Below are 22,383 nucleotides of genomic sequence, written 5' to 3'. Positions count from 1 at the left end.
CTGTCCCCCCCATGTCTGTGTGTGGAATTGTTTGTTTGAAAGTGCTTGTGCACTCCGACTGGTTTGCGATGGGTTATTTTGTACCCATATTTTGTTGTTCTGGGTGCCGTTGGTTTTGCTATTAAACTGCTCCGGTTTTTACCCAGTTCTGCTCTCCTGCGCCGGACTTCCGTGCAGCCAGTCACGCACCACTTAACACAAATTTGTTTACATCCTTGTTAGTGAGCATTTCTCCTTTGCCAAGATAATCCATTCACCTGACAGGTGTGGCATATTAAGAAGCTGATTAAACAGCATGATCATTACACAGGTGCCCCTTGTGCTGGGGACAATAAAAGGCCACTCTTAAATGTGCAGTTTTGTCACACAACACAATGCCACAGATGTCTCAAGTTGAGTGCAATTGGCATGCTGACTGCAGGAATGTCACCAGAGCTGTTGCCAGAGAAATGAATGTTAATTTCTCTACCATACGCTGTCTCTAACCATAAGCCGCCTCCAGTAAAATCTTAGAAATTGTTGCATGTTTCGTTTATATTTTTGTTCATTACAGATCATCTAGTCCACACTCTTACAGTTTAATATTTAAGAAATAGTATAGCTGTTAACAAACATTGTGTCTGTATCATGGTAATAGAACAACTAGGTATATTAACTCATGCTGATATCAAGGTTGACATCCTCTAATAGGAGTATTAAATAAAAAATCATATTAATTTTGTGTAATTTTCCACTCTGCATTTCATTTTGTCCATATTGATTTTGACATCATAGTCTCTCATAAAATACCATAGTAAAAATACTAAGTAGTCAGTGCCTGTTGGTGTCTGCAGAGGCTCTGTCCTGGTGCTGTTTGCTGTCCCTCGCCAAGGTTCTGTCACTTCTGTCAACACAGTGTTGTGGCCATCAGAAACCCCCATTGGAGAAACAGGAATCCATCAGCAATGAGTGAACATGCTGACACCTTGTACAGTAGCTGTGGGGAGAGAATATATGTTGAGGATTAGTGTACAGAGATGTATTTGATAAGTGATTAGGAAAAATAAAATGTGGCATGACATGATGACACATTGATTGACATTTAAACGACTAAACAATCAAACATTGCTATTATTGCTATTCTTAAATAACATGCTTGATAAAGGTACGTTTTCACACCAATTTGTGGTGACTTGTAGCTCCCTGCTATTAAAATATATGATAACTATTTGCCCTTAGGAAGTGTTTACATATTCATTGCATTGCATTCATTCTTTGAGTTTGAGGGCAATTACAAGGCAGTCCTATAAAATAATTGCCTGGCTACCCCCACTCCTTGCTCTGGCCAAACACTACGCCACGCCCACGGACGTTAGTTTCTTCTCTGCAATGAGTTTGGATCTGAGTACCTCCCCAACCCGTCTCCCAATGTGAACACATTCAGGCTGTCTGATTGGTTCAGAAACCGATGGGTTTAGCCAGAGCTAGAACACATGTGGGTTTGAACATTTGTCATGGGCTTTGATTTATTACAGACGATCCAATCGCTGATTACTTTGTTTTGTACAATGCCCCCTGTGCCTATCGTCACCACAAACAACTTCAATGATGGCAGTCTCAGACTGAAGTATGTAGTGAATGACAGCAAGTATGGGTAACTCCATACTTGGAGTGGGTCTGAAAGTGGGCGTTGCAAAAGAAGTGGGTGGATCAACAGCGATGTGTGTAACATCAGTGGGTGGATTAACAGCGATGTGTGTAACATCAGTGGGTGGATAAACAGCGACGAGTATAGCGGGTCAACTTAATGTTTACATAGTAGGTTAGGAGAATTACCGTAGCAGGTTAGGATAATTAACATGGCAGATTAGGGGAATGAGGTTAAGGTTAGGAAAAGGGTTAGGGTTAGGCTTAGCTAAAATGCTAGTTGCAGTTGTCAACAATCGACTCGTCGTGTAGCCCAATCAGCCACGCAAAACTATCTTGACTGCCCAATTAGCAGATTCACTTTCCATACACCCACTTCTCTTGATCCTCCCACTTCTGTTGACACGCCCACTTTCAGACACACTCCATGTATGCAGTTATCCATGACTCAATGACAAAGCAGAGCCGTCAGGCTAATAAAATACATGGTGTTGTTAACCTGCCAATTGTTCATATAAGGTTAAAATGTCAAGAGGTGTGTGGACTGCTGTGAATAGGGCTCAAAGAGCACTCAGGAACAGAATGTTACAAGTGATAGGCACAATTAAAGGGGTTGGACAAGTGGAATATTTAAAACCTTTGAGTGTATGAACGTACATACATGTGTGTGTAGGAGGTAGGTATGGTGATGGTGCACGAAACAAGTCTACTACTGTATGTCACTCATTTTAATTAATTAAACTAACTAAAATGCCCCATTTGCATCTAGCTGTCTAATATCTTCTCATGTTAATTTAATCTGGGCTGGCTTGACTTTGGGCAGAGTGATATAGGGAGGTCAATTTTATCTTCACAGGGTCTTTAGCAGTGGCATGGCATTTCTCACTTCAATTTGCCACCCTAACGCCAGCTGTCATTTGCAGGCCTGGGGAAGCTATCAGAAGATAAATAATCTTAACTTGTTACCAGCACTTGACTCATCTTTAACCTCTTGACCTTTTGAAAGGCTGTGACGATTAGTGAAAGTTACTAACATTCTATTTTACTTTAAGTAGTTACATTTCATTGCTTTTCCTCACTTTGGGAGTACTTTATTATTTGTATTTCTTCGACACATCAAATGTGATGGACAGAATTCCCGGGACGTAAATATTTGGACTCAGAGAAAACCAGCCATAACCCTGACCGTGCACAGATCAGCGTTGACTCCACACCATAAATGTAACATAACATATTGATGGGTTACAAGATACAACTGTCACTCTCTCTTTATGTGAAAGAAACCTTTGTTGGGTATGGTCATCTGCTACAGTTGATCCTACACGTAGGCAATGGCTGGACACTGAAAGCTTAAAACCCACCATGACTCACAAGCTGTCCTCCTCAATCAGTGAGAGGCACTCTGCAGGCATTTGACAGGGTTATCTTTGTCCTCAGACACAATGCCATGTCAACAAGACTGCAGTTAAGGGAAAGAGTTTTAACTGGCTGTTGGTAGGTGATAATGGAGAACCTATGGAAGCCCATTCCAGTCGACATTTTGTTTTTACTATCTAAAATGTTAGATTTTTATTCCAATATTTTTCACTTACATATATCAAAATGTTAAGGTAGTATCACCATAAACATCAACAAGGCCAATGACCTTGGCGTCGTATTGATCCGCAGTTACTCTGTCTCCATTATCTATTGTTATTACTATCTTTCAGCTAAATCTAAAGCTTGTCACCTGTGACAGACCTCCGTCCGTGTTGCATGACACTTGCCGCCTGGTTAATCTCGCTGCCTAAATGTTCTTTATTTAGACCGGCCCATTGGCTATTTTATATTGCTGCTTATGCTTCCACAAAGTCTATGCCTATGATAACAAAACACAATATGTTACCAATGTCGAACATAAACTCCTCTTAAGCCCTCTGGGAAATTGAAGACCCTGTCATGACATTATTTTTTCTTAAATATCCCTTTTGTGAAATCCAATATCTTCTTTTGTGTTTTCAGAAAAACACCAGTAGTCAAATACTTATCCTTATGCCAAGGTAAGACATCTGAGACATAATCTGAATTATCCTCTTGAAACATTTGCTCTGGTTCTTTAATGCAGGGGAGACTGGGGGAAATTGTAACAGTTGTTGTATTTGACTCTATTGCTCAGAGACCATTTGAACGATACTTACATCTGTCTCCTAATCGTTCATACCACTTATATGTCTGTACATAAGACGGTGGAATCACAATATTGATTTTAATCCGAAAAGTCCAGACCGGGGTCAAATGGAACACCTAAAGAAATAAACAAAATAAATTCACTTCACTTCAAAAACATTCATGAATATGAATTATCATATTATCATAGAAGTATGGAATGATTTTGCAAGAAATATGCACATTTCTATGTACTGTACACAATAAATATTTACAGTAAAACCCATGTGTGTGCTGGCAATTCGGTTCCTCTCGAAACATCTGAATAATCTCACGATGCCGATATTATATCTGTTTACAACTTCTTTGACTCTCTACAGGACCCCAAGGCTATTTAAAGATCATATTTCAATAATTAACGTATAATTCATACATTCTTTAAGTTTAAATCCCTTGTTTTCATAATTTGACTGCTTGGCTCAGGGACATTTTAACACTGTGTTACAATTGCCTCCAACCGAGCAGCCATGACAAAACCTCATGTGACTAGCAAGCGATAACAGTAGTGACACGTCATTCATGTCAATGTTTAGTGATGATAATTATGCTCGTTTGAATTATTGGACATTATTGCGCAGGGCAGTGTAAGAAAAATACAGCCGGTGGAAAAAACCACTTTCACCCCTAAAAAACAAACATTTGCCCATAAAAAAAATAGTGAGATGTATTTGGCTATAACTTGTTAAGCAGGAAGAGAACGTAAATGGGCATGCACAGTGTGCATTTCATCACTATAGATTGTTTCTGTTGGAGAAATTCAAGGTGTTACAATTGCCCCCTGTTACAATTGCCCCCAGTCTCCCCTACAATTACTGGCATCTGTTCATCTTCTTTCTTCATTTCTTTTCCCCAAAAAAATGAACATATTGATAAATATATATATATATTTTTCTTCTTCCTTTAGAAAGGAACATTATAATTGTAATTTAAGTAACATCATTAAAGCCAGATCTGCCCTGCACTTAGAAAATGTAGACCACCCAGCTTCTATCTGACATGTACATTTTCTATTTTCAGTTCAAGCTTTGAATTTCAGTTGAGATGGTATCGATTCCAACAATGCAAGCAAACCAGTTAGATTACAAGGGATTTTCTTTTGCAAGATTGTTTAACATGAAATAAACAACATAATCTTGAATTTTGAGATTGCTGACAAAATCCCTTGACTATTTAAAAATGGAGTTAACTTCCTCTCGCTGCTTGAATATATTTATGATTAACTACAACACTCCGCGAAGCACCTAATATGGAGCCATCAGGGACACCGATAAGACTACCTCTACCCGAGGATTTCTATAGTACATGGCTTTCCGACACTCATTAACCCCCACCACACTTGTACCCCAACCAAACACAGACACAATAACATTCCTGGCCCCTGAGATGCATATCCATATTTGGCAGAGAGGCTTCATTTATAAAGAGGACACATGGTCTGGACCACAATAGGCCACCATACTACTGCAAGGTAAGATGTGATGCTGGAGCTATAATCTTCCTTTTTGTGTGAAGAAGGTGAGTGCTAGAAAGGGTAAATATGGTTTAAAATGTGTGTTTGTTTCCACAGGACCGTTACCTCTATCAGTCATCATAAAGGGGTTGGTGTGGTAAGGGCATTTTAACATCATGTCAGGGTGTTATTGATTCTGCATGAAACTTTGTTAAAATGTTTTATTTTAAATCAAGTCGTACTGTTTCAGAAATAATGCCTTAGAAAATCAATTGAATACATGGAAATGGGAAATTAAATAAAGTCATTCAAAATGAACAAAAGGAATTTAAAAAAATCTACAACATTTTATTAAATTCTGTTCTGTTATTTCAGTGATGCCTGATATAACATGGAATAAATGGAAACATGCAACAAATAGCTCTTTCATTTCTTTAAATAAAAAATAAATAAATAACAGAGATGATTTCCTCTCCTTTCTCTAGACAGAGTAAATCATGGGAGACGCTCATATGGCAGAGTTCGGGCCCGCAGCCCCTTACCTGAGGAAGTCAGACAGGGAGCGCCTGGAGGCCCAGACCCGTCCCTTCGACATGAAGAAGGAATGCTTTGTGCCTGACACCGAAGTGGAATTTGTGAAGGCTTCCATCACCAGCAGAGATGGTGACAAAGTCACCGCTGACACTGCGAATGGGAAGGTCAGTAAGCTGTGAGAGAGCTGCTCAACCAGGACAACTAGCGATGATAAGATTATATTTGAACAAAACATGACTTTATATGTAATATTACAACAATTATGCCAGAAACTACTGGATCTAAACACTTGTGTGTTACATTTACTGTAAAAACATATATAATTGTGGAATCTAAATATCTAATACTCCTTTTTCATGTACTGTTGGTGAACAACTGTTTTAAAATGACTGACAAATAGTTCAACAGTACTTGCTTTTGTGACTCAGATCATTTCTTTTTACAGACTGTGACTGTGAAGGACTGTGATGTCCACCCTCAAAACCCGCCAAAGTTTGATAAAATTGAAGACATGGCGATGTTTACCTTCCTTCATGAGCCAGCTGTGCTGTTCAACCTCAAAGAGCGTTATGCAGCATGGATGATCTACGTGAGTTCACACATGCTGGATTTTTTTCTCAATTTCTTAACACTGTGGAATGAAACAAAGTAGATAACCTGACCGGAAGAGGTACTATCTCTAATAAATCAAAATTCAATTGAATAGTCTATCAGCCAAACACCCAACAAGCATTTTTTTTAAACCATGTTTTTTATACTTGCCACATTTTTGGTATTCTTAAGACTCAGAAATTATTCAGAAATTATTCAGACCCCTTCCCTTTGTCCACATTTTGTTACATTACAGCCTTATTCTAAAATGGATTACATTTTTACAAATTTGTCATCATTCTACACACAATACCCCATAAAAATAAAAATATACATTATTTACACAAGTATTCAGACCCTTTGCTATGAGACTGGAAATTGAGCTCTGGTGCATCCTGTTTCCATTAATCATCTTTGAGATGTTTCTACAACTTGATTGGAGTCCACCTGTGGTAAATTCAATTGATTGAACGGGAGAAACTCCCCAAATACAGGTGTGCCATGCTTATAGCATCATACCCAAGAAGACTCGAGGCTGTAATTGATGCAAAAGGTTCTTCAACAAAGTACTGAGTAAAGGGTCTGAGTACTTATGTAATGCTATATTTCTGTATTATTATTATTATTATTATTATTATTATATTTTTGACATTTCTAAAAACCTGTTTTTGCTTTGTCATTATGGGGTATTGTGTGTAGATTGGCGAGGGGGGAAAACGATTCAATACATTTTAGAATAATGCTGAAACGTAACAAAATGTGGAAAAAGTCAATGGGTCTGAATACTTTCCGAATGCCCTGTATACCCAACAGATCTTAGATTCAACTGCACAACAATCTGGTTAGGCCAAGAATTCACAATAATAAATGTAGGCCTAATATCATACTCTGTATTTGATCAAACTCTATTAAATATGTACTTTCAGTTCTTCTATTTTGACTCCTTCCTGTTTCTACAGACCTACTCCGGGCTGTTCTGTGTCACTGTCAACCCCTACAAGTGGCTGCCAGTATATAACCAGGAGGTGGTCTCAGCCTACAGAGGCAAGAAGAGGAGTGAAGCTCCTCCTCACATCTTTTCTATCTCCGATAACGCCTATCAGTACATGCTGACAGGTAAACTCACTAAGATGACTTAGAGAATCTTATTCAACTTTCACCCAAAAGATTTTCAAATATTACGGTACTAATAATAGTGCATTCTTTCTAAAAAAAATATGTGACCATGTCCTCATATCTATTTCAGACAGGGAGAACCAATCCATTCTTATCACGTGAGTTTTCTCTCCTTTTCATCAAGCTGAATTTGTCTATTTCTTTTAGGTCTTACATTGTCTGGCAGTGACATCAAAGTGTTGCTACTGTATAGAAGCTTAATGTGGCTGTATGCTGTGATAAATGGATGGATTAATTGGAAAGTATTGCACTGACAAACCAATGACATGTAAATATTTGTGTTATTTTAACTACCTCAATTTGGACTGTTGTGTTGATACATCTGATTAACAATGGATGAAGCATGCACTTTAAATTTAGTGACAGGCATCCTGTGATTCCCGATAAGAAGGAACTTAAAAAAACATTGAAGCCTGGTTGGGGGCTGAGGGCAAATTAATGTTGAACAGTCAGTACATGCCAGTATTGGTGGATAGGGGCAATATTAATGGTGATATGACGGGCCATGTCTTTTCACAAAAGCTGGTACGGTCTTACTTAGCTCACCAATTGAAAAGGACTTTGCTGAGATCAATGAGATTGAGCATCCACGCTAAAATAAAAGCACATAGAGCTAACATTGTGTTTGCATTGGACTTCTTGCTCTTGTTTGATGTTGGGCGTCAGGAGTAAAGTGATATTATATCTTGAAAACTTGAATGTTGACATGCAACATTTGTGGGATTGTATCAAAAGTAGACTAATGAAGAATATACAATATTTCTTCGTTTGGCTGGTTTTTAGGGGATGAGGGAATAGTGAGCTAAATTGTTGCACTTTAGGGTGTAGCTCTGCTGGTAGAGCATGGCTCAGCTGGTAGGGCATGGCTCAGCTGGTAGTGCTTGGCTCAGCTGGTAGAGCATGGCTCAGCTGGTAGGGCATGGCTCAGCTGGTAGGGCATGGCTCAGCTGGTAGAGCATGGCTCAGCTGGTAGAGCATGGCTCAGCTGGTAGGGCATGGCTCAGTTGGTAGAGCATGGCTCAGCTGGTAGAGCATGGCTCAGCTGGTAGAGCATGGCTCAGCTGGTAGAGCATGGCTCAGCTGGTAGGGCATGGCTCAGCTGGTAGAGCATGGCTCAGCTGGTAGGGCATGGCTCAGCTGGTAGGGCATGGCTCAGCTGGTAGGGCATGGCTCAGCTGGTAGAGCATGGCTCAGCTGGTAGAGCATGGCTCAGCTGGTAGAGCATGGCACTTGCAACACCTGGGTTGTGGCTTCAATTTCCACAGGGGACTAGACTGAAAAAAATATGAAAATGTATGCACTCACTGCTGTAAATCACTCTGGATAAGAGCGTCTGCTGAATGACTAAAATATAAATGTAAAATGTACAGCATTCTGATTGCTCTGGAATCTTTTTTTAATCAGTCAGAAGACAGCCTTGAACCAAGTTATTAGTTTAATTTATTTCATGATGCATCGATGTTCAGTTCTAAAGCCTGGCCATTTGAGTGTGAATTTTGCCTTTTGAGATACTTTCCATTTGTTTTGAGCCTATTTTACTGTTATATACTGTATTTGTATCCTCAGCGGAGAATCTGGTGCTGGGAAGACTGTCAACACCAAGAGAGTCATTCAATACTACGCCAGTATTGCAGCTGTAGGAGGAAAGAAGGACACAGCCTCTGAGAAAAAGGTTAGCTTGTTGAATAAACAGATAACATGTTCTCTAATGGCACTTTACCCTTCATTACTGTAATCAAAGCACTGCTATGAATACTTCCAGGGGACTTTGGAGGATCAAATCATCCAGGCTAACCCAGCTCTGGAGGCATTTGGTAACGCCAAGACCATTAGAAATGACAACTCTTCAAGATTCGTAAGTTTCTGTCCACAGACCATTGTGATCACACTACCATTGAAAACATACAACATATGATACAATGCACATAATATACTCACTATGTATGTTAATTGTATGTCAAAATGAATGATTGGTTCTCTTTAACTTTTATTCAGGGCAAATTCATCCGAATTCATTTTGCTGCTAGTGGAAAGCTAGCCTCCGCAGACATTGAGACCTGTAAGGAATATTCAAATCAACTATTAACTATTCTCATATATACAATAATGTTAAACTGCTTCCTTCAATGAACTTTTCCGCCTTGCATTTTTACAGATCTTTTAGAGAAGTCCCGTGTGACTTTCCAGCTCAAGGCTGAGAGAGACTATCACATTTTCTACCAGATTCTGTCCCAAAGGAAACCAGAGTTGCTCGGTAAATAAAGAATACTGTCATCCATGTACTAACTAAAACATATCCTTGCTCGGACCTCACTGGATTTGACCGAATCTGACATTTCTGTTTGCTTTTCAGAGATGATGCTCATCACCAACAACCCTTATGACTACCAATTCATCTCCCAAGGAGAGACAACTGTAGCCTCCATCGACGATGGTGATGAGTTGTGTGCCACCGATGTGAGTAAATATCAATGGTTGGTTCATCTGGTGCCATATCTGTTTTAACTAGATTACCTTCATGTATTTATTGGTGCACTGGTAGCATTCTCTATCTTTCTCCTTTTCTAATTTAGGAAGCTTTTGATGTCCTGGGCTTCACTCAGGAGGAGAAGAATGGCATTTACAAGCTGACTGGTGCTATCATGCACTATGGCAACATGAAGTTCAAGCTGAAACAGCGTGAGGAGCAGGCAGAGGCTGATGGCACTGAGGGTGAGGGGGACTTCATTAAGAAAACAAACCTCTGTGTTGATGATACATCTTAAAGACAGTACGTTAACAAATATGCTAATGTATCCTTTCATTTTATTTATCCTTAGATGCTGACAAAGTGTCATATCTGATGGGCCTGAACTCTGCTGACCTCATCAAGGGTCTCTGTCACCCAAGGGTCAAAGTAGGGAACGAGTGGGTCACCAAGGGGCAAACTGTCCAACAGGTGAGCCAGAAATACGTATAACAAAGATCTGAAAACACAAAGAACTCAGAGCTCAATGTTAATCAGGAAAGGTTCATAACCATTACAATAATGTTTTTTTCTTCTATTTCATTAAAGGTGAACTATTCCATTGGTGCACTGTCAAAGTCAGTGTATGAAAAGATGTTCCTCTGGATGGTGGTGAGAATCAACCAATCCTTGGACACCAAGCAGCCTCGCCAGTACTTCATTGGTGTATTGGACATCGCTGGGTTTGAGATCTTTGATGTGAGCTGAAGTGATATTCAATATGATACTTGAATCCCTTTTTTTTACCTCAATCTATTAGTGATACTTTACAAGTTGTAAAACTAAGTTCACCTTTCTGCTGCAGTACAACACCTTTGAGCAGCTCTGCATCAACTTCACCAATGAAAAGCTGCAACAGTTTTTCAACCACCACATGTTTGTGCTGGAGCAAGAGGAGTACAAGAAAGAGGGAATTGAATGGGAGTTCATTGACTTTGGCATGGACTTGCAGGCTTGCATTGACCTTATTGAAAAGGTAAGGAATCGTTATGTTTTTCGATAAGACAAGTGCACCTACACACATCTAAATGTTTTCAGGTCATAAGTCACACTGCTCATATTTGTCTTCCCCTCAGCCAATGGGTATCATGTCCATCCTTGAAGAGGAGTGCATGTTCCCCAAGGCCAGCGATGCTACCTTTAAATCCAAGCTTTACGACAACCATCTTGGAAAATCCAACAACTTCCAGAAGCCCAGGCTTATGAAAGGGAAACCAGAGGCTCATTTCTCCCTGATTCACTATGCTGGTACTGTGGACTACAATATTTTCAACTGGCTGGTAAAGAACAAGGATCCACTGAATGAGACTGTGGTCGGACTGTTCCAGAAGTCTAACCTCAAACTGTTGACCGTGCTCTTCCAGAATTATGCTGGAACAGATGCTGGTATGCAAATTATGATTTTCTTTTGTATAAACCAGTTCTGAAAGCACCTCGATCAGTCCTTTTCAATAGGCAATGTCCCAGTCAAATAAACCTAATAAGTTTAATAATAATAAGTACATTTTTAAGACGTTATTTGATATCCATTGTACTTCTCAGCTGATGACAGCAAGGCAAGTGGGAAGAAGAAGAAGGGATCATCCTTTCAGACTGTGTCTGCCTTGCACAGGGTGAGTATGAAGAACACATCAAACGGTGGTGTCTATTTATTCACATTTACAGTTACATGCATGGCTTTATTGCTTCTACAGGAAAACCTGAACAAGCTGATGACCAACTTGAGGTCCACTCACCCTCACTTTGTGCGCTGCATCATCCCCAATGAGACCAAGACTCCTGGGGCCATGGAGAATCCTCTGGTCATGCACCAGCTGCGCTGTAACGGTGTGCTGGAAGGCATCAGGATCTGCAGAAAAGGCTTCCCCAATAGGGTCCTGTATGGAGACTTCAAGCAGAGGTATACAATACATAGGTTCAACTGAATTGGGAAACAGGTCCTCTTTTGTAATATGTATTATATTCAAGACTATGTAATACTTCAAATAGATACCGTATCCTGAATCCTGCTGCCATCCCCGAAGGACAGTTTATTGACAGCAAGAAAGGAGCTGAGAAATTACTTGGGTCTTTGGATATTGATCACACTCAATACAGATTTGGACACACTAAGGTATAACTTTTATAAGGATGATCATGCACAATATACATATATTCCGATGAATAAGCAAATATACATATATCTTCCAATGGAATATTCCCTAAAGTGAAAGTGCCCAAATGTTATTAATTCATTCAACAGTATGGGTTCATTCTGTATATAGAGAGGGGATTTAGATATGCTCTACTTGAAATCCCTTTAAGGTGTTCTTCAAGGCTGGTCTACTTGGTCAGCTGGAGGAGATGAGAGATGATCGTTTGTCCCTCATTATCACTGGAATCCAGTCCAGAGCACGCGGTCTGCTGGCTAGAGCTGAATTCCAGAAGATTGTTGAACGAAGGTAAGCACAAACAGTCACAAATGACTTCGACGTCTATATCGAATTCACATTGTAGTTCCATGCAATATCTGCTAAACTGTATTTGTAATTGTTCACAGAGATGCATTACTTGTGATCCAGTGGAATGTACGTGCCTTCATGGGGGTCAAGAATTGGCCCTGGATGAAGCTATTCTTTAAGATCAAGCCTCTGCTGAAATCTGCTGAGTCTGAGAAGGAGATGGCCAACATGAAGGAAGAGTTCTTGAAGCTGAAAGAGGCTTATGCAAAGTCTGAGGCTCGCAGGAAGGAACTAGAGGAGAAAATGGTCTCTCTTCTCCAAGAGAAAAATGACTTACAGCTTTCAGTCCAGGCGGTGAGTTAAATATATCGTCCCATAAATGAAGTAACTTTCATCATGAATTGTGATCCTTGCAAAAAATACTTGAAAATTGTCATTAAGCTAATGAAACCTTTCAACATAGGAGCAAGATAATCTTTGCGATGCTGAGGAAAGATGTGAACAACTGATCAAACACAAGATTCAGTTGGAAGCTAAATCCAAAGAGCTGACTGAGAGACTGGAGGATGAAGAGGAGATGAATGCAGAACTGACCGCTAAGAAGAGGAAACTGGAGGACGAGTGCTCTGAGATAAAGAAGGACATTGATGACCTGGAGCTCACTCTGGCTAAAGTGGAGAAGGAGAAGCACGCCACAGAGAACAAGGTCACTATCACCTCCATATTTATAAACAAATACAAACTGTGTTTATGTTGTTGTTTGCTCAACCTTCACTTCCTATTCACAGGTGAAGAACCTGACTGAGGAAATGGCAGCTCTGGATGAAATCATTGCCAAGCTGACCAAGGAGAAGAAAGCTCTCCAGGAGGCTCATCAGCAAACACTGGACGACCTGCAGAGTGAGGAAGACAAAGTCAACACTCTAACTAAGGCAAAGGCTAAGCTGGAGCAACAAGTTGATGACGTAAGTGCTTGATGTTGTATTGCGAGCACTAAAGGATAGAAACACAGCATTCGTGTAGCCATCAGAAGTTGACTGGATAAAACAGTAGTGAGTTTTATGTTGATGTTCCCCAGCTTGAGGGTTCTCTGGAGCAAGAGAAGAAGGTCCGTATGGATCTTGAAAGAGCCAAGAGGAAGCTCGAGGGAGACTTGAAGTTGACCCAGGAAAGTCTAATGGACCTGGAGAATGATAAACAGCAACTAGAGGAACGTCTTAAGAAGTAAGTTAAAACATTTTTTTCCCAGTTTATATCATTCATGCCTATATTTGTTAATTTGCAACAAAAAAATGCCTTTCGGCCACAGGAAAGACTTTGAGGTCAGCCAGCTGAACAGTAAAATAGAAGATGAGCAAGCAGCTAACATTCAGCTGCAGAAGAAACTAAAGGAGCTTCAGGTAATGAATCATGTGCAATTGAATGTGTAACCATGAAAATACACATTACTTTGACTTAAGTCACCTCAAAAGAATCTTACAATCTTTTCCCCCCTCGCTAGGCTCGTATTGAGGAGCTGGAGGAAGAGCTCGAGGCAGAAAGAGCTGCCCGAGCCAAGGTGGAGAAGCAAAGAGCAGACTTGGCCAGAGAGCTGGAGGACATCAGTGAGAGGCTGGAGGAGGCTGGTGGAGCCACATCTGTCCAGATTGAGATGAACAAGAAGAGGGAGAATGAGTTCTTGAAGCTCCGCAGAGACCTTGAAGAGGCCACTCTGCAGCACGAGGCTACAGCTGCCACACTCAGGAAAAAACAAGCTGACAGTGTCGCTGACCTTGGGGAACAAATAGACAACTTGCAGAGAGTGAAGCAGAAGCTGGAGAAGGAGAAGAGCGAGCTCAGGCTTGAACTTGATGATGTTGTCTCCAACATGGAACATATTGTGAAGTCCAAGGTATGGCCCCATTTCATTATCTGGTCTTTATGTTTCTCATCAAATGTGATGCATGATGGGTTATTTAAAAACTCACATTTGTCTTTATATCATGCACTTTATTTCAGACCAATTTAGAGAAGGCATGCAGGACCTTGGAAGATCAGATGAGTGAATATCGGGCAAAGTATGAGGAGGGCATGCGCAGCATCAATGACTTCAGCATGTGTAAAGCTAGGCTGCAGACAGAGAATGGTAAGTTTGTTATCTCGTATGACAAATGATTGTCAATATTAGAAAACAATGCCTTCCTCCACTCGGATCAAGGCGGTGGAATTGTTCATAACAATTTCATCATTTACTTCACTAGGGGAGCTTTCCAGGCAGCTTGAGGAGAAGGACTCCCTTGTATCTCAGCTAAGTAGAGGGAAGCTGTCCTACACTCAGCAGATTGAGGACCTCAAAAGACAACTGGAGGAGGAAACAAAGGTGAGAGATAAATATGTTCACCCAAAGCTATATAATATACTGTATTCTATCACGTCATCCTTAGCTAATGATACAAAATGTGTGAAAATATTTGTGCTCCAGGCAAAGAATGCACTAGCCCATGCAGTGCAATCTGCTCGACATGATGGTGACCTGCTCCGAGAGCAGTATGAGGAGGAGCAGGAGGCCAAGGCTGAGCTGCAGCGTGGCATGTCCAAGGCTAACTCTGAGGTGGCTCAGTGGAGAACAAAGTACGAGACCGATGCCATTCAGAGGACTGAGGAGCTGGAGGAAGCCAAGTAAGAAATCATGGCAGTAATTTATTCACTCTTTCACTCAAATGTTCTCCAAAGAAAGACTCTGTTTCTCTTCTAGCAGATAGGCTTTCTGTTTGTGTTATGCTTCTTCTAAAATGTAAGACGAACAAAAAGTTTGTCTGATAGCTGACCACGCAGCTATTAGTAGGGAGGTGAAGTATCATCAAAGGTTAATTTACCTGTGAAGCAAAACAAATGTCACTGCTGGCACTAAATATCTTCTGTTTATTATTCTTTAATCCAGGAAGAAGCTGGCTCAGCGTCTGCAGGATGCTGAAGAAGCTGTGGAGGCAGTGAACGCCAAGTGTTCCTCCCTGGAGAAGACCAAACACAGACTGCAGAATGAGATTGAAGATCTCATGGTGGATGTGGAACGGTCTAATGCTGCTGCTGCTGCTCTGGACAAGAAACAAAGAAACTTTGACAAAGTAAACTCTTTAAGCCATAGATAAATATGCTAAATTATAGGTTCATGATCCTTTCTTTCAAATGACATTTTTGTTTGATTGCTTCCAACAGGTTCTGTCTGAGTGGAAGCAGAAGTATGAGGAGTCTCAGTGTGAGCTAGAGAGCTCACAGAAAGAGGCCAGGTCTCTGAGCACTGAACTCTTCAAGCTGAAGAACTCCTATGAGGAAACTTTGGATCAGCTCGAGACAATGAAGAGGGAGAACAAGAACCTCCAAGGTAAACTGTCAAGCTATCAGTACAGGGATGCATATATTTAATTAATGTCAACACAGCAATCTAAATGCCACTGTATGGCCTTAACCTCACAGAGGAGATTTCCGACCTTACTGAGCAACTTGGTGAAGGAGGAAAGAGCATCCACGAGCTGGAGAAAATAAGGAAACAGCTGGAACAGGAGAAAAGTGAGATCCAATCTGCTCTGGAGGAAGCTGAGGTAGGTTCCCTCTGTCCAGAATCAAGTCATAATATATTATACATACTGATACTGTATGCCTTTATAATAAACCTGAACCATTATGATCTAACAGGCTTCTCTGGAACACGAGGAGGGTAAGATTCTGAGAGCCCAGCTAGAGTTTAATCAGGTAAAGGCTGATATTGAGCGCAAGCTGACTGAGAAGGACGAGGAGATGGAGCAGTCCAAGAGGAATCTGCAGAGGGCCATTGATACCCTGCAGAGCTCTCTTGAGGCAGAGTGCCGGAGCAGGACTGAGGCCCTCAGGCTGAAGAAGAAGATGGAGGGAGACCTCAATGAGATGGAAATCCAGCTCAGCCAATCCAACAGGCAGGCATCAGAGGCCCAGAAACAGCTAAAGAGTGTTCATGCTCATCTGAAGGTAAATTATTGTTGGTCTATATCTGGATAGGAGTGTTGGCTAAATGACTCAAATGTAAATTTAATGAGCAATTGACTAATTCGTTATACAAATGTCTTCTCTTCTAGGATGCCCAACTCCAGTTAGATGACTCTCTTCGTTCCAATGATGATCTGAAGGAAAACATTGCCATTGTAGAGAGACGCAACAATCTGATGCAGGCAGAGCTGGAGGAGCTAAGAAGCTGTCTTGAACAGACTGAGAGAGGCCGCAAGCTAGCTGAGCAAGAGCTGCTGGACATCAGTGAGAGGGTGCAGCTGCTGCACTCACAGGTGTGAACATTGTTATTTAGGGTGCTTATTAATAGTCTGCTACTGATGTATTGTACATTTCCTCTGGACTGTCCCACTGTTTAACAGTGGAAACATATTCCATCTGTAGAACACCAGCCTGCTGAACCAAAAGAAGAAGCTGGAGAGCGACACAAACCAGCTTCAGACTGAGGTGGAGGAGGCAGTCCAGGAGTGCAGAAATGCTGAAGAAAAGGCCAAGAAGGCCATCACTGATGCTGCCATGATGGCAGAGGAGTTGAAGAAGGAGCAGGACACCAGTTCTCACCTGGAGCGAATGAAGAAGAACATGGAGCAGACCATCAAGGACCTGCAGCACCACCTGGATGAGGCTGAACAAATCGCCATGAAGGGGGGCAAGAAGCAGGTTCAGAAGCTGGAGAACAGGGTGAGTGTATGCTTTTTACAGTAGATGTACATACTGTGCATTAGAGCCACATGCAAAACAGCAATAATGGTCCCTGTTACATAGCCTAGATGTTATTTTTATGTCATGACAGGTGAGGGAGCTGGAGAATGAGGTCGAGGGTGAGCAGAAGAAGGGTGCTGATGCAATCAAAGGAATTCGTAAATATGAGAGGCGTATCAAGGAACTCACCTACCAGGTGATCTTTTATTTATATTGTTGTTACCATGACAGGCATGCATAGATGTGTGCTTTACATCTACTGACTGCTATTCGCTATGGCTTCTGTCTTTACAGACTGATGAGGACCGCAAGAATATGACCCGCCTCCAAGACCTTGTGGATAAGCTGCAACTGAAAGTGAAAGCCTACAAGAGATCTGCCGAGGAAGCTGTAAGTGTGGACTTACCTATAATATTGGGGATCTTTTGCTTGTATGATAGTATCGGTCTCTGCTTTTGCTGTGATGCTTGTTGTGTTTCCATGTCGTAGGAGGAGCAAGCCAACAACCATCTGGGCAAGTTCCGCAAAATACAACATGAGCTGGACGAGGCTGAGGAAAGGGCCGACATCGCTGAGTCCCAGGTCAACAAGCTGCGTGCCAAGAGCCGTGATGTTGGTTCCAAGGTTAGTGAGGCTAAGTTAATTTTCTGATTCTTGAATATCTTCATTTTTGGTGTGCATAATATAATTATGTAAAAAACAAGTGTTGTAATTCCAGTATTTCAATATCATAAAGCAAAAGTGGAAAAATATTTTTTGTAAGTGACTATGTAAGCAGATGTAAACATTAATAATAAAAAAAAAGAAAATCAGACCATACCTGCATTCAAATATATTTTATTATAACAGTATTATCATAGTGCATCAGACTTTGTCAAGATAAAGCCTGTATTTGTCATATAGTATTTGTATTCTGTATTTGTAACGCTTGTTCGTAATAAGACTTTTAAGGCAAATTGGTGGTCAGTTGGTTAGTCAAAGTGATTCCAAATGACACTGTTTACAGTATTCTGTTATGAGAGATGGTTCCCATCTTTAGGTCTAGGTCTACACCTTTATATTGTGTTTACTTACCTTGTGAAATGTTACTACAACATTTTAAAAGTAAATAGCATTTTAAAAGTACAAAGCCATCCAGTCTAACAGTTACAGTAAATGATGTCCCTTGACACGTGGGCTTGGTTTAGCCATAAATGATTGGTTTGTGATTGAATTAAGGAGGTAATGAGGATGTAGCTGAAGGCTCATCAACTGTTACACTTATGCGAGTTGACAAAATAGAACAATCGGGGTAATTTATCAGTGTTTTAAAATGTATTAAGTGACACATCTAGGACCTTATATTGAATAATCCAGCACTTCAGATTTAGGACACATTTTCATCACTTTACATTTAATTGAACCTGCAATTGTATTATCACGGTTGTGAAATGAAAACACAGAATAGTTTTGGGCACTGTAAAAACCCACTATTACCATCTACTAGGTAGACTCCCTTCACAAGTAGATACTTTTCGTTTTCAGAAAGAGGAAGTGCTTGTTCATAGGCAGTAGTTTGAAAACAAAGACACTATTATATTGCTATGGCAGGTTTGATTGAATACAGTCTAGATTTCCACTGTATCTATATAAAGCTTGGCCAGTGCTTACCAAAATCTTCTGATCTGTCTCTCTCTCTATTCCCTCATTCTTTATCATCACAGAAAGGGCACGATGAAGAGTGAAGCTCTCATATGGACCTCTGAAACCTTCTGCTGTGGTGATGTCTATCCAAAGCCCTAAGTAACTCTGTAGAATAAAGTCAAATCGCAATCAGATTCACATCTACTGACTGTGTCTTTATTCATAGTATGTGAGTGATAGTCTCACTCCTCTCAAATAATTGTTGCTGTCATTAATGGTCATCAAAGCTTGGCAATCTGATTATTGGCATATATTGATCTGTCATCATATTGATCTTCACTTGGTTAAATGTAGAACATTTTAACAAGGCGACTACCAATATCAACAGTTTACAAAAAAAACTCTTGTCAATACATTCGTCAGTGCATTCGGAAAGTACTCAGACATTTTAGCAAATGTAGTAAAAATAAAAAAACGTAAATATCACATTAACATAAGTACTCAGACCCTTTACTCAGTACTGTGTTGAAGCACCTTTGGCAGCGATTACAGCCTCAAGTCTTCTTGGGTATGACACTACAAGCTTGGCACACCTGTATTTGGGGAGGTGCTCTCATTCTTCTCTGCAGATCCTCTCAAGCTCTGTCAGTTTGGATGGGGAGTGTCGCAGCACAGCTATTTTCAGATCTCTCCAGAGATGTTTGATCGGGCTCTGGCTGGGCGCCTCAAGGACATTCAGAGACTTGTCTCGAAGTCACTCTTGCGTTGTCTTGGCTATGTGCTTAGGGTCATTGTCCTGTTGGAAGGTGAACCTTCGCCCCGGTCTGAGGTCCTGAATGCTCTGGAGCAGGTTTTCATCAATGATCCCTCTGTACTCTGCTCCATTCATCTTTCCCTCACATTTACATTTACATTTAAGTCATTTAGCAGACGCTCTCGATCCTGAATAGTCTCCCAGTCCCTGCCGCTGAAAAATAACCCCACAGCATGATACTGCCACCACCATGCTTCAATGTAGAGATGGTGCAAGGTTTCCTCAAGATGTGATGCTTGGCATTCAGGCCAAAGAGTTCAATATTTGTTTCATCAGACCAGAGAATCTTGTTTCTCATGGTCTGAGTCCATTAGATGCCTTTTGGCACCTGGGCTGTCATGTGCCTTTTACTGAGGGGTGCTGCAGAGATGGTTGTCCTTCTGGAAATGTTCTCCCATCTCTACAGAGGAACTCTGGAGCTTTGTCAGAGTGACCATCTGGTCAGAGGGGTCAGAATGACCAGAGTGACCATCTCCCTGACCAAGGCCCTTCTCCCTCGAACGCTCAGGTTGGCCGGGCGCCCAGCTCGAGGACGAGTCTTGGTGGTTCCAAACTTCTTCCATTTAACAATGATGGAGGCCACTGTGTTCTTGGTGACATTCAATGCTGCAGAAATGTTTTGTACCATTCTCCAGATCTGTGTCTCGACACAATCCTGTCTCGGAGTTCTACCGACAATTCCTTTGACCTCATGGCTTTGGTTTTTGCTCTGACATACACTGTCAACTATGGGACCTTATATAGACAGGTGTGTGCCCTACTAAATCATGTCCAATGAATTGAATTTACCACAGGTGGACTCCAATCAAGTTGTAGAAACATCTCAAGGATGATCAATGGAAACAGGATGCACCTATTTAATCGATTTCACAATAAGGCTGTAACAACAAAATGTGGAAAAAAGTCAAGGTGTCTCAATACTTTCCGAATGTACTGTATCTACTCTTCTGTTACCTTACCTGCTATTGTCTGCAGGAGCACGGTCCTGAAGCTGTTTCTCTCATCTTACACTGGCTAACTCTTTGGTGTCAGATGTCAGAGCTCTCAGACTGTCCATATGACCTCACTGCAGTATATAGAGAAAGAGAATTAAAGAATAACTACACTAGCATTCAAAAGTTTGGGGTCACTTAGAAATGTCCTTATTTTTTAAAGAAAAGCGTGTTTTTTTGTCCATTAAAATAACATAAAATTGATCAGAAATACAGTGTAGACATTGTTAATGTTGTGAATGACTACTGTAGCTGGAAACTGCAGATTTTTTATGGAATATCTACATAGGCGTACAGAGGCCTATTATCAGCAACCTTCACTCCTGTGTTCCAATGGCACGTTGTGTTAGCTAATCCAAGTTAATAATTTTGAATGGCGAAGTGATCATTAGAAAACCCTTTTGCAATTATGTTAGCACAGCTGAAAACTGTGGTCCTGATTAAAGAAGCAATAAAACTGGCCTTCTTTAGACTAGTTGAGTGTCTGGAGCATCAGCATTTGTGAGTTCGATTACAGGCTCAAAATGGCCAGAAACATAGGACTTTCTTCTGAAACTAGTCAGTCTATTCTTGTTCTGAGAAATGAAGGCTATTCCATGTGAGAAATTCCCAAGAAACTGAAGATCTCGTACAACGCTGTGTACTACTCCCTTCACAGAACAGTGCAAACTGGCCCTAACCAGAATAGAAAGAGGAGTGGGAGGCCGGTGTACAACGGAGCAAGAGGACAAGCACATTAGAGTGTCTAGTTTGAGAAACACACGCCTCAAGTCCTCAACTGGCAGCTACATTAAATAGCACCCGTAAAACACCAGTCTCAACGTCAACAGAGACTCCGGGATGCTTGCATGGAATGGCCTTCACGTTTGTAAGGGAATGTTGATCAGATACATTTTCCCAAGTATAAATGTAAAGCATATTCTGCTTGTCACATTTACGACAGCAGAACTCTGCCTGATGCCATTATAACATGGAAATACACAATCTCTAAACAGACAATGCATGGTAATTTATGGTATTGTTCAAGAGTGGCAATGAACTAATAATAGGACCCCTCTGTGTTAAAGACCCAAGTCCAATGGAGTCGGGTTGCAGCAACTGATGAAGGCCTTTTAGTGTTAGGCTACCAAATAACTGCTCAGAGGAGGGATATGGACAGCTGGGAATGAGTTGGCTTAAAGTGTCATTGAGTAGCCAGGAATGGAATGTTCATCCCCTCAACAGAGCTCAGTGAAGGACCTTTGTTGGTGCAAAGGTTGAATGTTTAAATGTAGAATAACTTGAATAACATAGGGTCACAGGAGTTAACGAGTTCATTAAAAAAAGAGTAAACAGCTTCAGAGATCAAACTGTAGCTAGTAAACCTAACATTTGTTTTATGAACAAGATGCCCCCTATCATCCATATGTTCCTGAACATACATGACTTGCTGGACTGTGACTGAATACAAGTGCCCTAAAATGCTCATATTGGCAAGACGATGGCCATGCCACAGCCACAAATACAGACAGAATAGCAAAGAATGGCCAAATCATTGTTGAAACAAACATTACTTACTACATAGCTAGCTGGATCTGGTTTCTTAGGTTTCAGGATGGATCATGTGGCAGGTCAAAAATATAGGTCAGAAATATAGGTATTGCTTTATGATAATAATTTAATATATGATCACAAGCAGGTTCTCTAGAGGCGGTCCCTGAACACAA

At 40.9% G+C, this 22,383-nt stretch overlaps 1 protein-coding gene across 1 annotated transcript; it reads left to right on the top strand.

The window, feature by feature from the left end:
• The first annotated feature begins 5,284 nt into the window (after positions 1 to 5,284).
• LOC135558760 (myosin-6) lies at positions 5,285 to 19,069 on the top strand. The gene is made up of 39 exons (XM_064992861.1): positions 5,285 to 5,299; positions 5,399 to 5,438; positions 5,767 to 5,979; positions 6,261 to 6,404; positions 7,366 to 7,522; positions 7,653 to 7,680; positions 9,149 to 9,254; positions 9,345 to 9,437; positions 9,578 to 9,641; positions 9,738 to 9,836; positions 9,936 to 10,039; positions 10,156 to 10,294; positions 10,402 to 10,520; positions 10,638 to 10,787; positions 10,894 to 11,064; positions 11,165 to 11,474; positions 11,631 to 11,701; positions 11,783 to 11,988; positions 12,078 to 12,201; positions 12,393 to 12,529; positions 12,628 to 12,883; positions 12,993 to 13,235; positions 13,318 to 13,494; positions 13,608 to 13,753; positions 13,839 to 13,929; positions 14,031 to 14,420; positions 14,528 to 14,654; positions 14,770 to 14,888; positions 14,991 to 15,187; positions 15,450 to 15,633; positions 15,725 to 15,890; positions 15,983 to 16,107; positions 16,202 to 16,510; positions 16,618 to 16,821; positions 16,931 to 17,227; positions 17,340 to 17,444; positions 17,543 to 17,638; positions 17,738 to 17,872; positions 18,952 to 19,069. The coding sequence occupies exons 3-39, from the start codon at positions 5,779 to 5,781 to the stop codon at positions 18,970 to 18,972; spliced, it is 5,811 nt and encodes a 1,936-aa protein (XP_064848933.1). The 5' UTR covers positions 5,285 to 5,299; positions 5,399 to 5,438; positions 5,767 to 5,778; the 3' UTR covers positions 18,973 to 19,069.
• Positions 19,070 to 22,383: the final 3,314 nt, after the last annotated feature.

This window comes from Oncorhynchus masou, chromosome 17 (genome assembly GCF_036934945.1).
Source record: "Oncorhynchus masou masou isolate Uvic2021 chromosome 17, UVic_Omas_1.1, whole genome shotgun sequence".
NCBI lineage: Eukaryota > Metazoa > Chordata > Actinopteri > Salmoniformes > Salmonidae > Oncorhynchus > Oncorhynchus masou.
Note: the sequence above shows the minus strand (reverse complement) of the source record. Positions and strands in the feature narration are given on the sequence as shown.

Coding starts and splice junctions, on each gene's coding strand:
- LOC135558760 (XM_064992861.1), top strand. CDS start 5,779: ATGGGAGACGCTCATATGGCAGAGTTCGGGCCCGCAGCCCCTTACCTG. Junction 13,930..14,030: donor AGAAACTAAAGGAGCTTCAG/GTAATGAATCAT, acceptor CCCCCTCGCTAG/GCTCGTATTGAGGAGCTGGA. Junction 17,639..17,737: donor AGAGATCTGCCGAGGAAGCT/GTAAGTGTGGAC, acceptor TCCATGTCGTAG/GAGGAGCAAGCCAACAACCA.